Source organism: Clupea harengus, chromosome 10 (genome assembly GCF_900700415.2).
Source record: "Clupea harengus chromosome 10, Ch_v2.0.2, whole genome shotgun sequence".
Taxonomy (NCBI): domain Eukaryota; kingdom Metazoa; phylum Chordata; class Actinopteri; order Clupeiformes; family Clupeidae; genus Clupea; species Clupea harengus.
This window is the reverse complement of record NC_045161.1, coordinates 24244365-24261845: the sequence shown is the minus strand read 5'-3', so window position 1 is coordinate 24261845 and position 17481 is coordinate 24244365. Positions and strand designations below refer to the sequence as shown.

The 17481-nt window shown below is 41.4% G+C and overlaps 1 protein-coding gene across 1 annotated transcript in view; it reads left to right on the top strand.

The window, feature by feature from the left end:
- The first annotated feature begins 10452 nt into the window (after window positions 1–10452).
- atp10a (ATPase phospholipid transporting 10A) overlaps window positions 10453–17481 on the top strand; it is a 41371-nt gene continuing 34342 nt past the window's right edge. The window contains exon 1 of the mRNA XM_031574508.2: window positions 10453–11281. Coding sequence (XP_031430368.1) covers window positions 10857–11281 — 425 coding nt within the window. The 5' untranslated portion in view covers window positions 10453–10856. The remainder of the gene's footprint in view (window positions 11282–17481) is intronic.

The window sequence follows — 17481 nt, the reverse complement described above, 5'->3', positions numbered from 1 at the left end:
CTTGCAGCGCCATCCTCGTTGGCAGGTAGGAACCTGCCATTTCAACTGGTATCCCAGGCTGAAAAAAAGGTACGCCTACAGCAAGAGTTAAAATAGAGACACTGCTCTGACCCAGTATGTCGGCATAACACCGTATGGTTAGAATAGATTCCATTGGCTTGGCAACGGTGTGTCATCGCACTGATAATACTGAATTGAAGATGTGATGGGCTTGGACAGGACGACTGTACTGCTTTGGGAAACGACTTCCCTGATTGTGTAGTTTGGGTTGTTTTTTTGTCCATCTTGATTTTTAAACACAAAAGGTTTTAATTTTTTTGTCTCCTTTCAGGTGAAGCACTACACCATCTCCTTCAGTCCAGAAGTAAAGGTGGTGAAATGCACTCACATTGACAGATTTTGTCAGGACAATTGGCAGGACAACTTCTCCTCTTTACTGAATGACTAACTGCATATCATGTATCAAGGAACTACATCAGTACCTATATGTGCTCAGGTTAGTCGGGCAGTATGCCAAATGCTGAGGTCTACTCTACCTGAGAGGGGCATGAGAATAACATGTAAACACAAACCAAAAATATTCAATGGTTCATGATATGGTTTCTGAATATTTCCTGGTATCATCAAGTGGTTGAGATCATACTAACACAGATGGAATAGAGGCTATAACTGATAACTATTGTCACCTTTGCTGGGCCTCCCTTGAGACTTTGGAACACCCTTCAACCTTCTAGAATGTGAGAGCTTTAACGGAAGGATGCAATCCTCTCCTGTCTCCATTGCATTGCTTTGGTCTAAAGTCCTTTCTCATTTTACTTTACAACTGTTGATCACAGGGAGAGGTTCTCCATTGGCAATCAATAAGGTATCAATCAAATGTATTTCTAAACGAGATGTTCCAAGGTCAGATATGGCACAAAACAGAAGAAGGACATGCTCCGCATCGCTGTGCTTTCTTGGTCCTCCAGTGACAAAGCTGAAAGATTGGTTGACGAGAAGCGATTAAGATTGATGACCTCTCCCGACCACGAGGGCAGAGGTCAAGAGTCAAAGGTTAATTCAGCATCTGGGATATATACACGGAAAATATATACACGGTCTCTGACACTGAGTGTATGTGTGGAGCTTTTTTCTATGTATGCACACACACACATGCGCACACACACACACACACTCACTCTCTCTCACACACTCACACACACACACACACACGCGCACACACACACACACACACACACTCACTCTCTCTCACACACACACACACACACACATACACACAAGCAGTGTTTTCAATTCTCGATGTGTGTTTATGTTTATCATTAACTACTCTTTGTCCTTGCTGTGACTGTGCCACATAAAAAAGCTATTTTTAAAAAGTACTCATCACACCATTGTTCCTGATGTAAACAGATTTTCTCATTACCTTCACCAGAACCCAGACAAAGCATTCTACACACCGACACAACCAGAGTTGTGAGCACATACCATTGTTTTAACACACACTATTTTGACAATGTGTTTTACATGCAAATTAGATCAATTTCCTGATGCTTCTTCTCCAAGCAATGTTGACAGTTCCTGTTATTTTGAGAGATATTGGGATGGCGTTCAGGAAGCTTGTTGGGAACGAAATAGAAACTTCAAACAGAACACCAGCCACTTGATTCCATAATTATGCCTGAATATTAAAAGGTCACTCGCGCAGTACTACCTGAAATTTCAAAGCGGTGTGAAAGATCACAGTAACCAATTTCTGCAGATTATATTAAAGGGTATCCTTTTTTAAATGGAGTACATCCATCGTCACCAGCATCTCTGTTGTTTGAAAGCTGCCTGAAAACAGACATAGAGTGTGCTATTGTGGATATGTCTGTCTGTGAAAACAGACATAGAGTGTGCTATAGTGGATATGTCTGTCTATGACAACAGACATAGAGTGTGCTATAGTGGATATGTCTGTCTATGAAAACAGACATAGAGTGTGGTATTGTGGTGGCTGTAATAACCCACATCTTTCCTGGCATTTTTGAGGGCACTTTAAAGCACACTCATATTACATTGGCCATGTGCTCAGGCAAGAGCGCCCCTCTCACCCTCGCCTCAACACCACACAAATCATCGTCTCCAGGCAACAAGAGCAGATTTAAGAGTGTGCCATTTAAATGTTCTATGCCATTATCAGAACCCAGCCTCTCACTGGAGACGCTGCCCTCCACGTCTGTATAAATCAGATGTGGCCACCGTAACAGATCAATATGAGACCAGATGTGGCCACCGTAACAGATCAATATGAGACCTTGCATAAACAGGACGGCCTTTCTTATTTGCAAACTGAGGTAAATAGTGTCTCAGGCTTACATATAAACCTGATAGGCTAACCTGTCCCCTGCTACACTGTAAGATTCAGTTGCTGATAGCATGTAACTGGAGGTGTGATGAGGATTAAGAAGTAGTTTTAGAGTCCCTCTATGTACATTTCTTACACTACACAAAGACAAATAACTTACATTACTTGACTTGACATAACTTACAAAAAAAACACATATATTTGGATTCACCTACATACTTGTTCAATCATCTGCATACATATACACACGCAAACATATTACCGTGCATTGCTATGAGCTGCTCTTGGCATTTACAGAGTACAGTATGGAGTATTCCGCCCTCTACTGGCCAGACACACTGCACTGTTACATGGTCTCACTCCTAAACTTTCACTGAGCATCAAAAACGAACTATTTGCAAAATATAACTCATCATCAGAAAAAAGGATGAATATGAAAGAAAGAAAAAACTGTAAAAATGTACATTGTCTTTAGTTTTTCACTGTAACAGAGAGTTATTTGATGGGAATAAACATGTAGGTTTCAGGCTTCTCAGTCACTTTAAGGTCACTGCCACAAGGCATTTCCACCTCAGCGGTAGATTCGATTTCAAGGGTCTGAATATCAGTGGTGAAATATTTCCCCCCAACATAGAGAATCATTTGGGGATCCAATGACACAACACATGTGCAGCGTGTACAGTATATATTTTTTATAGCGTGGACCTTGCTGATGTGACAAAATGGAGTTCTCTCCTCTAAATGGAGTTCTCTCCTCTAGGTTGGAGTTATTAAATCTTATGGCATCCAGGGAAAACACTGCCCCCCTCCTCAGCTGCTGTGTCTCCTCTGCCTCACTCTCTCTAACACTCTACCACTGTGTGTCTATGTGTGTGTGTGTGTGTGTGTGTGTGTGTGTGTGTGTGTGTGTTTGTACATGTAATGTGTGTGTGTGCGTGTGTATGTGTGTGTGTGTGTACATGTGATGTATGTGCGTGTTTGTGCGTGTGATGTGTGTGTGTGAATATGTGTATATGTGTGTACGTGTGATGTATGTGTGTGTGTGTGTGTGTGTGTGTGTGTGTGTGTGTGTGATGTGTGTTCTTGTGTGTCTGTGTGTGTGTGTGTGTGTGTATGTGCAATTTTTAATTCAATACAATTAAAGTGTTCAGAGGGCCAGTGGAATAATGGCGCCACTGGCACGTATTAGTGATTGTTGTAGAACAGACCATCAGCTAATTCACTGATGGATAAATTGTCTAATGATTTTTCTTCCGCCGACCTAAACAAATATTTATCCAATTCACCCTCTCGTCACAAATGTGACCATTCTTTAACAGTGTCACTAAATAGATTAGGCTCATTTATTAAAACCGAGGTCTAATTAAATGCAAACTTCAGCTAAGGCTTTGCAGTATGAAGCAATTTCTTCATTCTCTTGCGCACATCGCAAGAGCCAGAAAAGAAAAAAAAACTTTGTGGAAAAATATACTCCAGACAGAAAAACACCCTTTGTGGTATGATTGTGTCACACAATTGTTGAGTCAGAAACCAAGTTTTGCTCTTGCATTAGCTCAGTCAGTTGAGAGTGTACTGTGTAGGTGGAGAGGTTGATTAGGACGAGAGAGGAAAGGAGAGATGGAAGAGCAATAGAGGAAGAGGGCTTCAGGTGTTTTGTGGCAGAATAGGTCCAAGGGGATGCTAAAAGAAAAAATACACTGTGTTTAAGATGAAATTCCTTGCAATGTTATTGATCGGCATGCCATTCGTCTGTGCTCTCTGCTGGAGACATGGAACAAGAGGCAAGAAAACGAGGCTCTGTGAAATCAATAGGGATTCTCAAGAATGGTCTGATGGGATACTTCCAGGGATCCAGGGATCCAGGGAAGAGTATATCTCGAGTTGTAGACACTCACAGGAAGTCCTCACACACATGCCCTTACTTCCACCCTCTGGTCAGGTTCTGCGCAGAGTCACTTCCTGCCAGAAGGAAGCTGATCACTACTGCCATTGCTATGGGTCTGCGCTTTGGGGATTTAGGCCTTGTGCTCTGTTATGTATGATGACCAAGAATAACTAAAACTTGAAATGTATCTAAAATTGAACTTAAATTGATAGTTCATTCTATTCTATTACATGCACATGTTTCATTATCTCAATATGATGGATTTGGAGTGCATTCGTTGTGATTTGTTGGTGTATAATGTGTTCATGCTGTTGAAAGTGTGTGTGTGTTTGTGTTTATGCTGTTGATAAATAATAGAGAATAGAAAATAATACTAATAATAGCCCCTTGTGAAAAGGTGAAGTCCCTCCCCCTTCTCACTTTGTTCCCCTGCACCTATGGACAGGTCCAATTGGGACTAATTGGTCTAAATTAGCCCCTGGTGCTGCCACTATTAAAAGGCGCACTCATTGTTGTTTGAGAGACAGACTGAACAGGCTGCAAGAAGCTGAGACAAGGTACTAGACGAAACCTGTGTGACACAGTTGGACCTTGTCTGTTTTAATAGCTTTAGTTTTGTTCAGTGTATGTTTCTTTGTTTTGGGGTTGGGAGTACCCTGGGGTATGTGTCTATGATTTTGGGGTTCAAGCCCCTTGGTTTTTTGTATATATGTTTTGGGGTTTGAGTCCCTGTTGTAAATAAATATACAGCTGTATTTTTATGAGAAAGCCACTGTCTCCTGCGCTGTGTGTTCTCCTGACTACCTGCAACCGCGATCCAGAAGCCTACATCCCACATCGTGAGATGCCCAGCTTGAGCGATCTTTCACACCCCTGTTGAAAGAATGCCTTCTATTTTTGCATGCAATAACGTGGCATAATTATTCTTTTATGTCATGTTGGGTCAGATTACAATTGTTTCTCCATTAAAGTGTCCTGCCATGGGACAACGGATGAAAACTAGCTAACAAAGCTAATTCCGGTGCATTTACATTTTTATGGAAATGTTTATGAATGTACACTGTCCCTTTTTAAATAAACGTATAAATAAATAAATAAAGATGTCACATTTTGTAATTCAATACTTCAATATTACTCAACATGGCAGCATGCAAATGATAGACTGTCATTATACTACAACAACACTCTGTCCCAAGACACCCAGCGCTTTAATACCGCACACATGGACATTTCAGTGCAACGATAAAGTTGTCAGAGAAGGATTAGATCCCCCTGCTGTGCAGCTCCCCTTCTGTGTTACTGTTGGACCCTACCAAGCACAGCTTTTTAGAAATGGTAACTCTGACACTTCTCTCAATAAGGCTGTCTGTGTTTTTCTCCAAGTCCAGAGAAGCATTAGCCTCGAGAGGCAGCCCTGTGCTGTGCTGTGCTGTGCTGTGCTGTGCTGTGCTGTGCTGTGCTGTGCTGTGCTGTGCTGTGCTGTGCTGTGCTGTGCTGTGCTGTGCTGTGCTGCATTGACACACTTTAAGTTTGCTGAGGCTGCCAAGAGATTGCAGACAGCACCATCATTCACACATGGGGAACGACTCCCACTCTAATTGGACCAGCACCTTCTCCCATGCCATTATTGATTGTTCTTTATTTTCATATTCAGAGTTGCGGCATTAGCAGAATCTGGAACAAATTAAACAGGCTTCTACATTCCCCTGGCTTCATTTTTTTTGTCAGCCATGTGTAGGAGGGGGAGGCAGGGGAGAAAGAGAGAGAATTGTATTGAGTCATGAAAAAGGTTGGGGATACCCACTCTGCCTATGCGAATTATCCATTATTAAGACATGTATAATAATTACCATGACAACCTTTCATGGGAGGAGATATTGCCTGAGGACAATCGCTGGCTGTTTAACTTCATCACAGTGACACTGAAACTTCACTGTGTAAGGAGGTGGGAGGGGTAATTATGACACGAAATCACTCACAGTGTGCAGAAGTGAAATGAAGGCAGGGAAGCAAAACTCACCTCACACTGGACCGCCATGTCATTAATTATAATCACAACAACGTATGACAATGTTTCTGTCTCCAGATTCGGTGAGGGAGACTCATAAAAGTGAGCGGTGACAATGCCTTTGTCAGGCTGTTTAGCATAGTGCTCAGATATTTACTGAAATTTGGTGTGCGGAAAATGCACTCTCCGCAAACATAATGGTCTCTTGAAAAACGCGACTAGTAAAACATCACGGCACGAAACGAGACAAAGGCATGTGAGTGAAACTTTTACAAAATTAGATTTCGGTTTCAAGTACTCTAAAGGTGTCATTACAAACTATGAAATGCATTGAGGGCTCATTACTATTCACCCTGAGACCCTTCGGCTTGTTTACTGATTGGCAGTCAATTTGTGTTTCAACTGTAAAGGACCTTTCTCAAAAATCTGCAGCACCACCAAACTTGGTGCAAAACTGTGTGTGTGTGTGTGTGTGTGTGTGTGTGTGTGTGTGTGTGTGTGTGTGTGTGTGTGTGTGTGTGTGTGTGTGTGTGTGTGTGTGTGCGCGCAATACATTTTGTCGTACAATTATTAAACTGTAAAAGTAAAACTTATTATTATATTATATATACACCAGAGTAATTAGGACCAGTATGTAATTAGGACAACAAGTGCCCATGATAACATGCAAACTCAATGGTCATGAGAGAGGGGCATCATTTGAGAGAAATTAAAGAAATTGAATCGCATTCAATACTGTATATTTTCATGAGGGATTGAACTAAATGCTTATTGCCATTCTCACTGATTCCCACCATTGGAGTATGGTTGAACAGTTTTCATGTCTCCTTAATTCATATCAGAGGATAAGATGAATCAGACCAGGCACGCATTGAGACCTTTATCCCTTCGTTCAAAAAAAGCAAATGGTATATATAATTTTCTTCAGAATACAGCAGGCAAATAAAAACATGCGGGCTGTACTTTCTTTTGTTTTTATGTTACTTTCCCACATTGCCATTACCCTCATGATATAGTAGAAGGCCATTACACCATAACCCTGACTCTCTACTAACATACAACAGGCCATCCCATTGAACCATAACTCAATTGTCTTTAAAGTGATTTCCAATCCTCGACCCTGACTGCATGGTTAAGTTAAGGGGCAAATAGGCCGTTGTCAGATTGTTCCTCAGGCCCAAGGAGAGCGTGCGGATCCAAACCCCCAGTTATTAGCAGATTTGAGTAGGAATGGCCAGGCAGCCGGCAGTGCGGACTCTTAGAGGAGATCAATCAGATGCCAGTCCGGCAGTGCGGACTCTTAGAAGAGACCAATCAGATGCCAGTCCGGCCAGCCGTCTCCCATGATTTGCAATCCCGCCATCCAGCTGTTGGCCAAAGAAAAAAATGGCTGATTGGACTCCGTGGCATCTTGGCGTTGGGGAACGATTCAATTTCCCCGTGATGGATGGCAGCACTGTGCTGGACCTGAGACAACACATAGAACGCCAGGCCTGACCCAACGGAGACCGGAATGGCAATGAGTCACGCCGCGGGCGCTCTCTCTCTGGCATCGCCGCCACTGACTGACGCCCACTGAAATACAGACATTCATCCCTCTGAGGGGACGCCGTACGCCATGCCTCTCAGCTCCGGGAGAGATGAGAAGCCATTTTAGTTTTCCATCACAGCGGCTGTTTTCATCTCGCTGGCCGGCTAGCAGCGCGGCCTGTATAATGCAATTTCATAAGTCTTTTGAATGGGCCATTCTGACAAATGAATGGCTACAAAGGTAGAGATGAACTGAAGTCCATGCTATGAATATTTTAAACAAAATTAAACCAGTTCCTAAACGAGGACGTATTGCTCCTCACCCAGGGAAAACCTGGTGGCTTTAATGTATGTATTTTCATCACATGTACTGAAAACTGAAAACTGATATCAAACGCACCGATATTTCATATATACTGTATGTCAAGTTGCAGTTGTGTTTGCTGTTTTTTGTTTGTGTTTTTTTTCTGAAGCTATACAACGCCAATGAGAACAGTGCTGCCACTGTGAAGTCCATCTTTAAAGGGATAGTTTGACCACAAATGGAAAAACTATTATCATCATCAACTTCTTCTTCTTCATCATCACTAGGCTCACATCAGGAATGATCAAGAATATGCAGGGACTGCTGTGTATTGTTTGAACACGTTTCAAAGAGGTACTGCAGCCTTAAATATGTTTTTGAGCTGTAACGTGAATTATGTAACAGTACTGTGATGAAATATTAAAGCTGGTGTCAATATTGACAAAATTCCAATTTTTATAACAGCCAGCATTTTATGGGTTGAAAATGGCTCAACACACCACCTACTGTTTAAAATCATTCTGAACCCTGCAAGGCTGATAGTGACGTACAGATAGCCATTTAGGACTTATCTACGTCATGATATACTGTACATAAATTCGAATGAAGTGAACTCTCAGCCCCTCCTACCCCCCGTCACAGCCCCTTGCCAACCTTTTAGCTTTTTTCACAATGATGCAGTGGGTGGAGTTAGGTTCAGAGCTGGGGGTGAAATCACATTTTAAAGTCTTCATTAGTTCAACGAAATGCATCACTTTATAGTTATACATTATACATATACATTATAGTCGTCCTTAACCTTATTAAATATGGGAATCGACCTCTAATCTCACAAAGAGCAAATAGAATTATCACAGAATCGCATAAACAATATCAGCACATTGGGCAATTACATTACATTCTATTTCGTAACAGTCTAGTCAGTCAAGGAGTGAATGTTTGCAAAGCAAGAGTAAACATTTAAATCCAAATCATCCCAAAAACTGATTACACAGATTACTCCATGTTAGAGAACAGCAGTCAGTTAGGAATTTGAGGATTTATGACACTGCTGCCTATCGGACAAAATGTGCATAAACATTGATTGCCAGGCATAAGCAACATTAAGCAACAACATGTGAGGAGAAACAGGCACAATTTTTTTTTTTTGACAAGCCAATATGCCTAGTCAACCCCAGAACTTGCAGTTATGCTACTGGGTCAGCAGTTCTGAACGGATTCTGAACTGAAGAAACACTGAACTTTCCCATCTTTTTTGGTCCAAACTTTTACTAGGGGAAAAAATGACCTAAATCGGTCCAGTATTAAGTTAGATCGCTATAACCAGCAACTGTAAATGGCCACACAATGTAATCCCATGGGGCAAGCATCTGCATCAAAGTGAATAACAGTCTCTGTAGTTTAAGTTTCAGTTTCTAGAAAATTACTATTTCTACACAGTTATTGAGGTAAACAGACACAGGTCTATCTCTGTAGGGATCCTTTCCATGTAGTCAGACACTTAAATTTACATTATGAACCAGTGGCAGAAAAAGCAGTTTACTTTGATGCGGATGCATGCCCCATAGGATTACATTATATAGCTGTTTTGTGCGGTTCTTCTACCTCAATATTGGATCGATTTCAGTCCATTTTGTCCCTAATAAAAATGTGGACACAAAAGGATGGGAAATAGGGCCTAGGTTAAAAAATCCCAAAAGTTCCCTTTAAGTCACTGTGAGGAACAACAGCTAGGCCATAAAGACAGATGTTTCTACCTGAAACAGCAAATTCAAAACTACTGCCAGAAGTAATTCTTGTCATCTAACTAAATGTTTTGTCAATGATCAGATTAAAACAGTCATATGTAAATTCAGTCGAAAGCACAGTATGCTTGATTCACGTTTTCAATTAAAATACATAAAGTCTTAATAAAGTTTCCCGTCATTAATCAACTAGTGTTGTAGGCTATTTTCCCCTCATACACCTAACTCTGTTTTCTCTCTCTGCTAAGCCTTGAGGCTTGTCTCAGTAGTGCTGTCATTGGTTTGTACCTCAAAGACAACTAAAGACATACCCAACCCCACCCATAGTATGGCATGTTCTAAGTACATAGAAACCACAGTAAAATATGAGTACATCGTGACAAAGATAACACACTGCAAAGCGTTCAAAGCAGAGAACAACATCTTGCCCGATAGACACAAATATATAGACAGATCGGGGAATTCATAAATGAACCTCCGAGTAGCAACAGAGTGTACGAACAAAGTGACTTCACGGAAGGACACTAAGCTCCTGCGATAACGCGTGGCAGTTCCATCCTTGAATAAGCGAACTAGGTAGAGGCGGGGCGTGGGAGTCATGTTTCGTCAGAAATGACAAGATTTTTGTATCTATTCGTCATGAACATTCTGAGTAAGTAGCAACTGCGGCAAAATGATCCAAATGTCTCAACAAAGCCTCACTACCGAGAATGGCTTTGCGCAAGTTTGTTTCTTTGGTTTGCAGATCTATGGACATGCGCATAACGGGCATGGGGTGGTCGCTCACTAACACGTCCTCGTTTTCAAAGCATCCCCAGCTGCAACAGGAAAAAAAAGTCGAGATGCACTAAAAGTTTTTAGGGCTTTGACGAGGGAAAGTAAGGAAAACATAGAAATGTGTGAAAAGGAGTATTCAGCGTAAACCACGATTTCTGTCTTGCTTTTAAACGGACAGAGATAAGCATGATTACTTAGTATCTGCCTGTTTCAGAGAACGGAAAAGAAACAAAAGTTTGGCGTTTGGGGTAGCCTAAAGTATGGCGCGAGAGGTTGGAGAGACCGGAGTCAAAGGTTCTGAAGTTAAGAAGCAGAAGAGAAAGAAAAGCAAGAAGGAAGGCAAAACCAGGACTGTACACGCAAATATACTTTATGATAATGCCAAAGGAGAAGATAACCCTAACAGACACTATGCAGACAACAAGATTAAAACAACCAAATATACTCTGCTCTCGTTCTTGCCGAAAAACCTTTTCGAACAGTTCCACCGATTTGCCAACGTGTATTTTGTTTTCATAGCTTTATTGAATTTTGTGCCGGTGGTAAAAGCTTTTCAGCCAGAGTTAGCGCTGGCCCCGGTTGTCTTTATTTTGTCTGTTACTGCAATTAAGGATCTATGGGAGGATTACAGGAGACACCGCTCAGATAAAGAAATAAATCATATGGACTGTCTTGTCTATAGCAGGTACGTAATCGTCACTGTGCATCATTTCATATCACACATGCTACAAGTGGTAACAGTCTGGCTATTGTGTAACGGTATAGCCTATACCCACGTTTTGTTTTTTTGTTGCTTCCACAATCTTTGCCACTAAGGTAACTTAGGCTAGTTAACTTGCATTGTACATGACTCCTTAATAATATGTACCCAGCATTCTAGCATGCTAGCTTCTGTGAAACAGACATACCTTTCAGGCCGTGTGAGTTGGTTTTACGTGGCTTTTCGGCCTGATAGGATATTTACCCTTCATCAACTTGTTGTTGAAAGTTCCTATCAAAAGCTCTGTAATACCACCTATTTCAGTCAGACTGTCGATTTGTTTAAACCTCTATTAATTGTCTCTATATTTGATGCAATGCCTAGCTTAGTTAGGTAAGGCTGAGCAAACATCAGAATGTAGCATCAATGCAGTAATAGTATTATTGTAAGCCGCAGGTAGTATTCGATTTGTGACTTATGGCAGACATGCTTAGCAGGCCAAAGTTTGAAAAGTTATGTAGCTGTTAAGAGAAGTATTTGTACAATTTGTTGTTCTTTCATTTAGGTAGTAGCAGGTTTGGTGATGCAAGCTGTGGTTTTTAAAAGTTTTGAGTTCTGTATGAACACACTGTAAAACAGGCTACTTCAGGTTTGCTACAAGCTCAGATCCTACTAGTACCCTCAGAGATGGAAGAGAAGCGTTGTCACATGACTGACTGGATCACTTGATCCAATGTTTTGCCAAAATGTCTAGAGTTGCAGCATATTTTTCTGTTAGATGGTAGTGTATTTTAAGTCGGCGTATACAAACTACACACACTGAAGTTAATTCATTTGCAACCCTTCTGTCCTTTGTTGAAGGTAAACACTTCCCCCTACATAACCACTGAATTCATAATACTAGCTGTGTTTTTTCATAGCATGTATATTCCAAGCAATGGAAACAAACTCTCATTTCTCAATGAAATGGGCTGAATGCATTTAGGAAAATGGCAGATTGCTTTTGCAACAGATGTCATGCAGTCCACCATGCTCCATTTTAAAATGCAGTATGATTTTTATTTGACCATTTAGTTTACCATTTCTTGTCCAGGCAGTAGAAATGGCAGCTGTATCATCTCAGTTGTTTACAGTAAGGTGAGAAACACAGAGTGGCCCATCTGGAAAGATATAGGTGGTGGTTAGGCGGTGCTATGGATTGCAGTGATTCTCAATTCCACCTTGTATTTCTTGACTTTCTATAGAAAATAAGATAGACCTTATACATTGACTACCCAGACAGCAGGGAGAGAATTATTTTCAATTTCCCAAACATACAGGACCAACAGGTACTTATAGAAAATCTATTTAGGGTCTGGTATATCTGTTTTGTAAATAGGTTATTTTCATGGCTTTTTTTTGCCAACTCGAGGAAATGACTTTTTTAGATTCTCTTGAAAGTTTGCGATTCTGACGTGTGCACAGCACAGCACAGGGGTTGTACAGCACTTATGAAAAGCAGTACTGTGCCCCGAGTCCTGTATGGGCTATGGACTCGTGGAAATCAAAAGGTGCTGTGTTTCGAGAATCCACATTCTGAGCTGGCCATGCACAAATGCTGTTCTCAAGGTTGCACGTAATTGGATTTGTTGTCGAGTGACTTCTGTTGTCAATATTGTGCAAAACACTAGTTTCACAGGCTTTTCAATTATCTGTGGTTGACTGACACGAAAAACCTAAAGGAGTTGGTTTTCAACTAAAAATAATACACCGAAGTCATGCTAACCCTTTGCACACTAGTTTCAGAATGCTCAGGCTTTAACTTCAAAATGGAAAGAAAAAAAATCTGCCTCGGTTTGCAGACACACATTTCTATATCATAACTCAAGATTATAATCCCAGTGCCTTCCTCCAAAATAAACTAGAGTGAAGAAAACCTAATCACTTTTAATTATTGAAACCCATTTTGATTGTGCAGCAGACTACATTACTGTTATATGAAAACAACCTTTGAATCAGTGCCTGGTTATGTATGCATGACAAACAACCCAATCATTGGCATGGTTTTGTCCAGCCACAAGTACAGTTGTTTTGGGCCTTGGGTTGCCTAAAACTTTCGTTAAATGAAACAAAAGCAAGTTTGAAGTGCCTTCCCTGCTCTTCCCTGTCCATTTGTTAGGCCAGGAAACACGAGACGGAAGTGTGTACCAGGAGCCTTGAAGGAGCACTCGTAAATGCTTTAAGTGTATTACTCTCATTAGTTAATAGAAGCTCTCTCTCTCTCTCTCTCTCTCTCTCTCTCTCTCTCTCTCTCTCTCTCTCTCTCTCTCTCTCTCTCTCTCTCTCTCTCTGCCTACAAACAGGATGCTGGCCTGATAAAAACATCTTCCTCTCCCAGTTGTGATCTGTCATGTCCTCGAAAGCCGAAACGAAAGCATAGGGTGGAGGCTGTTCTTAGAGCTGTACTCAATCTGCTGTGAAACCACAAGCAACATTTTGATTTCCCTTGCTGTGAAATGCATTTATTGTGTCGGCGTTTCATTCACAAGGACTCCACCACTGATGGAATCCATCACTAGTATCCTATATCACAGGTTTTCCTAAATTTGGAGTCAGATGTGTTTTTTTTTTATTGTGAGAGTTTAGCTAAATGTGTTTTGTAAGAAAGGAAAGTGAAATTGAAGTGAAATGAAAGCAAACTCCTCTGCCTGAAGGTTTATGTTCCTGTATGACTGCAGTGGCGTTTATATGGTGGTTATGGTAGTAGTAGTAGTAGTAGGAGGAGAAGGAGTCTGTTGACTGTTCATTCTGTTGTCTGTTATTGGACTTATTGGAGTGTGTGTGTGTGTGTGTGAGAGACAAGGCAACTCTGTGCCATTCATCATTTTTGTTTTGCTAGTAATGGTGAATGTAGTGATTTGATTTTCATACACAGAATAATTAGAATAGTGGGAACTTCCACATTTCACATTTTGATCATTTCCTTTAAAAACAATGTTTTTCACTGAATAACCTGACACCCGTTTTCATGCAGCAATGAGCTATTTTGAGCCGCGTACAGATTCAGTTCCTTGGCAGGTCTTTTATTGTCACGTATCTGCTTACATTATGTAAATTCCAGAGTAGATGAAAAACAGCATCGTCAGAAGTGTTTATATTTCTAAAGGAGGGTATTTGTAGAAAGGTTACATTATTTGTAGAAACAGTAACATTTACATTTATTCGTTCAGAAGACCCATTTCTCCAGATCAATTTAAGGTTCAGCACAGATGTGCATACACATAAACTAAACTATGTTTGCTCTCTGGATGTCATACCCATGAACATGGTGGTGTTAGCACTATACTACAGCAGTTGAGCTACCGTTATTCCATCACTGATGAGACGGATCCCTTTTGATTGATTATAGTGCTGACTTTATTTATTTTTTTTGCTCTGACTAACATTCAGCCTAGCTGATTTACTCCAGCGCATCTTTGGCAGTGATCTGTGACTCCAGATTCTACCTAGAGATTAAACCCATGCAACACAAGATGGACCAAGAGCCTAGCTGCACAAGGCTGAACGTTTTGAAGTGCATGTCTCCCATGCACACGAGTGTGTCCCCACCTTTCCTGTTCTTTCCCCTCAGAGCAACCCACAGCAGCTGTCATTAATGGCACTCCATTTATGTCGCCTCGTCTTTTTTACTGAGTTCGGTTCCTCTAAGATCTCCAACGAACAATATCATAACTTTTTATCAGAAACTATTTGGAAATGGAAATTGTTCCTTCTGGTGTTTGATATCAGCAGTTGTTTTCCTTGGCATGAGTTAAGAGCAGAGGGGCCATTGCTGTAAAGAGCCAGAATGCTGGGAATTCCTGTGCACACTGTGTGTGTCTTGGGCGACTCCATGACACGGCTCACGTTCAACCTGGCTCCAAGATGGCAATTAGAGGCAGGCTTCAGCAGTGCCTGCGGTCAGATGAACAAAAACAAAAACACTTTGAGAAACTTCTTCAGGTCTAAGGTTCAGGGAAGATGTTAACCTTGTTCATGCGCCGTTCTGTATTGGAATGTAAATTAGTTTATTTCAGTAAATCAAATGTACCCACTCCCTCTGTCTTTAATAAATCATGAGGGAAAAACATTTCAGGTGAACTTTGCTGATGAATTAGAGAGTTAAAGGTTCAGTCCACCCTTCTAATCCCATACCGTTTTCTCAAAGTCAATGTATTGCTCCACAGTCCTGTAGCTATCACTTCAGTGCTAGCGGTTTGGTATTCGTACACAGTCCTGGCTCTGTAAATAGGAAACAAACATAGTGGCCCAGACCGAGCCATAAACAATCCTAGCCAATCAACACACGTGCTTCCGGAGCACGGAAGGAAGGGGTGCAACTTGATTTGCTGTTGAGCTCAAATATCAACAGCCTTTTGTGAAACCAAATCACGGACCTCACCTTTAAAGCGGATGGCAGCAAGCTGTGCGACGGATCCGGTCCTGGTATGGCTCTGGTCTGGGCTAGAACGGGGCCGAATGCCTTTTAGAAACTGGTAAAGAAAGGTGCTCACAACACTAAAGTTCGTAGGGTTCGTATAGCTGTAATAAACTTAAAGGGCCTTGGTTTGGCGGCAAAAAGGGCTGCCGGAAATGGCCTATTACACCTGGCAGTCATTTACGGCTGGGCTTCTCCCTGAGGTGTGGATTTTGGATAAAGTTGTGGTGACATATTTGTCGTTGACAGGGAACATTTGAATGTGCCAATCACAAACCATCACTGCCACTGAAGCCAATCACAAACCATCACTGCCAGTGAAGCCAATCACAAACCATCACTGCCAGTGAAGCCAATCACAAACCATCACTGCCAGTGAAGCCAAACACAAACCATCACTGCCAGTGAAGCCAATCACAAACCATCACTGCCAGTGAAGCCAAACACAAACCATCACTGCCAGTGAAGCCAAACACAAACCATCACTGCCACTGAAAATCTATCTGCCAAAAAATCTCATTCCCTGTATTGGAAGAGTGGCCCATTATGCCTACATACAGTATTTCTATATTAGCAAACCTGTTAATGCAGTTAATCTACCCCAGAGTTAACATATATCCTGGCATGCTGTTAAAAAAAAAGAAGAAAATGTTTGTTTTAACAGGTTAAACCCATTGAAAGAGTCGAGTGTCCTCTGGGAAGAGGTAGTCTAATTTATCCGACTTGAATTAAATGCTCAGTAAGCATTAAACGACTGTCACCCATGATGTAAATACAAAAATGGCCTTTCTTGTCGTAGTCTAAGGCAGAAGAAGAAATGCAGCACAGCAGCGCATTTCCCACAAAAAAACACTTATTTTGGCAGCTACGGAATGCAGAAAGAGATTGCATTCAGGTTCGGCGTGGTCAAATTTATCAACATAAACATACCCTGCAACCTCCTACATCTTATGCATTCCCCATTCATGTAGGGTACTGATCGCTGCTGCTCTTGCATTTAACACATCAGGGGTTTTACCTGTCTTTGGGATATCCCATATCGTTAGTAAATCTACACATACAGTCATCAATAGCTGATGGCCACACTCTCCCATTGATCCAATGCTCAGCTAAATAGGCCACTCGCCTGTTCACCGGTTCTGGATGCACCGACTGTACCAAATAGTCTACAGTTTGTTCCCAAAATAACTCCAAGTGAAAAAGCAAGTAATTGGTAAAATGTCAATCTAATTAACGTTGAATACCATAGTCACCTGAGGTGAACCTAATATGCTGTTGCAGTAGACTAAAAGCTTAAGATCATTCTCCCAGCATGCATCAGCACACAGTACGTCGTCTATGCTATTGGGGAGAGGAGCGAAAGTAACCTACTAAGAGTTTCTGTTTCTGTCCGAAAACTTCTGCTACCACAAGTCGCACCTCAGCAAGTGACATAACCAAACCTTTCCCTTCATCAACTCACTTGGTGCCGTTCAGCATGCCCTGCCCTTTCCACCAGCTCTTTTCGGCGCCAAACTAGGGGCCCAACTCACTTTGAGATAAAAAAAACATCTGCAGAATGGATGTGGTAAAACCATATTAATATAAATCCACAATGACAATCACAGTCATGTAACAAGATGTCGGTATGTGTAGCTCCTTGTTGACATGAAGCACTGTACGCAACGAACACAGTGTCTGCTCAAGTGACCGATACCGACCAGTTTAGCAAATTGATCGATTTTAATAC